At 44.2% G+C, this 2,749-nt stretch overlaps 1 protein-coding gene across 2 annotated transcripts in view; it reads right to left on the bottom strand.

Annotated features, from left to right (window-relative positions):
* OGT (O-linked N-acetylglucosamine (GlcNAc) transferase) overlaps positions 1-2,749 on the bottom strand; it is a 62,415-nt gene that overhangs the window by 15,477 nt on the left and 44,189 nt on the right. For both annotated transcript variants that reach the window (XM_019648028.1, XM_019648027.1), the window contains exons 20-21: positions 1,652-1,904; positions 1,282-1,405 (exon numbers count right to left, since the gene is read on the bottom strand). In XM_019648028.1, coding sequence (XP_019503573.1) covers positions 1,282-1,405; positions 1,652-1,904 — 377 coding nt within the window. The remainder of the gene's footprint in view (positions 1-1,281; positions 1,406-1,651; positions 1,905-2,749) is intronic.

A 2,749-nucleotide genomic window follows, 5' to 3' on the forward strand; every position in this document is an offset into this window, starting at 1 on the left:
GAGATCGGAGGCTTAGTCTGCTCGCGCCCACGGCGGCGGAGACTGGGGGTCTCAGCAGATCAGAGAGTGCATAGCGCTCCCTCCCTACCCCTCTGGCGTGCGCGCACGCTTGCGCGCTAAGGCACAGTACTCAGGCGGTGCGCAAAGCAGATGGGGGGGGGCATAGTCCGTCTGCCCGAGCGGCTGAGGAGGGTATCCAGGACAGAGCAGACTGTTTTGCAGCAACTGGACGTACTCAGCCTCTGGAGCTGAACGTCCCACCCAGTGATCTCTAGGATCCACGGGGCACACAGTTACTGGGGCAAAAATCCCAAACTGGGGAGGAGAAGAGGGAAGCGAGAAGCGTGGAGTCACAGCCCACATCCCACAGTGGTGGAGACGCAAGCAGCTTAGCCAGGGGGAGCCTGGCGTTGGAAGGGGCTTTTTTCTTCTTTTTTTCCCCACTCTTCTCTCAGATAGGAAAGATAAGCTGCATAGATAAGTGCACACTCCCACCCTCCTTCAGAATCCTTGTCCCCCTCCCAGCCAGAACTGGAAACTGACTTCTGAAGAGAGAAATAAGCCAAAACAAAGGTGCTTCAACTTCCTGGGGGTTGAATAATTTACATGAGAAAAGGCGGCAGGTGGGAGCAGAACAGCCTTGGCTAGGAAGGCCTTCCAACAGCTCTGAAAACCCCATCCCCCATCCTCCAATAGTCCCAGTGGAAAGAGCACCCAAAGACGCACATCCAACCCACAGCGCAGGAATCTGAGTGCCTCTGGACAGACAGGAGCAGAATTAACAGTGACTGTAAAAAAACTACCAATCATACCTCATAACTCCACTCATCTTAAATACAACTATATTAAGGAGGCTGGCTCTGCCCCCACAAGATACAAAGGAGTGTGTATTGTAGAGGAAAACCTGGGGAGAGCCTGGCGGACTTCAGCCAAGATTGAAACTGATTATCTCTTGTTTTTTCCTCCCTTCTTGGGTGTTTTTAATNAAAAAAAAAAGTCTGTACAGCCAGGCTACTAATATTTAACATAAAAAACAAAGACTTTTTTTCTCTTATTTGCCTTTTAATTTTTTTAACTTTCATTCAGCCATTTGCTCTTTACACAGTAAAACCTACTGATCACTTCATTTATGAAAGTTTAGAAAGTTCTTCTCCCATCCAGAGAGAGATCATACAACTAATTGACTTATTTTATTATTGCATTTTATAACACCTGTATTCTCTCTAAATTTTCCCAATTCCCTCACTTTACCATATGATTTGTCCAGAGAAGTTTACTTACTATTCTAGATCAGTTCCCAGTTTCACAGCTATGTCTTCATATTCTTGTCTGTTTTTAGCAATAAGCTCAAGACAACCTAAACAAGTGAGCTGGGAAGCAGCAACTCGAGAAGCAAGAGTCTCTCCTGTAATAAGAACGAACAATAGCACAACTGAGAATGCAAATAGCACATGGTTATTAGTGTTATTTTTATTAAGTATCTGCACAACGCAGATGGGGGAGCAAGTGCTCAGGCTTGAACGAGTCTCTTTTTTTATCATCCTGCCCCCAAATGGTGCTTCTCATATACACAATTTCACCTGGAACTGCCTTCCCCAAAAGATATTCTAAATAGAACAAGGAAGACTACAGCGATTTGTGAGCAACTTACCTGGCATGGTCACCATGGGTGTCCCCGCCCAGAGGACATCCATTCCTGTGGTGTGCCCATTACAGAGTGGGGTGTCCAGGCAGACATCAGCCAGCTGGCCTCTCCTGACATGTTCCTCTTTAGGAGCAACAGGTGAAAAAATTATCCGGTTCTGGGGAAGGCCCATGTTTTGTGCATACTGTTGAATATTGGGTTCTCCTACTGCTGGGAAACGCAACAGCCACAGCACACTGTTAGGGACTCGCTTCAGAATCTAAAACAGGGAAATAAGAATAATTATTAACAACTGCTCTGTCCTTCTGCAGAAAGGGTCCTACAGATAGCCAATAAGCATAGCTAGGAGATAAAGCAAGGAGAGAATTATTACTTTAGAACCAGAAGCTGGAACACTCCTGTGTATTATTAAAAGCAGTTAATAAAAAGGTTGCTTTAATGCTTGTTTTAACAGAACATTCTACCACACTCTATTCTTCTCATCCAGATAGCAGCCTACTGTGAACTGAAGTCCTTTCTTCACATAGACAAATTTGATCAACTGAATTGTAAGTTCCTGTTCGGCTAAGCTGTTCCCAAAGAGTTACAAGAAAGAGGAGACTGATGTAAAGAAGACAGAAAACGAATTACTAATTGGCAAAATCTGAGGCAGCTTCGTCCTGTGGGAACTGATACCAGAGGTAATTTTGTCCAGCAGATAAGAATTTTCCATTTCCTATTTTAAACCCCCCACCACAACAAATCAGAGAGTGAGCTCACATTGGCCTAATCTAGATCAGATGTCAGTAGACTTCTTTGTAAAGGACCAGAGAGCAAATATTTTTGGCTTTGCAGCCACATGGACTCTGTCATAACTGCTCAATTCTCCACTGTCACTGGACAATATGTAAACAAGTAGGTGTGGTTGAGTGTCAATAAAATTTTATTTATAAAAACAGGCAGTGGGTGGATCTGGCCCACAGGCCAGTTTGCCAGACCCTAATTCCAATCTGCATCTACACAACATACTACACATTTCATCATCCCTTCTCTAAAAGGCATGGGGACAGACGAATTTCAGATTTTTTAAAAGTTGTGCCATATATATATATATATATATATATA

The sequence above is a fragment of the Hipposideros armiger genome, unplaced genomic scaffold, assembly GCF_001890085.2.
Source record: "Hipposideros armiger isolate ML-2016 unplaced genomic scaffold, ASM189008v1 scaffold_119, whole genome shotgun sequence".
NCBI lineage: Eukaryota > Metazoa > Chordata > Mammalia > Chiroptera > Hipposideridae > Hipposideros > Hipposideros armiger.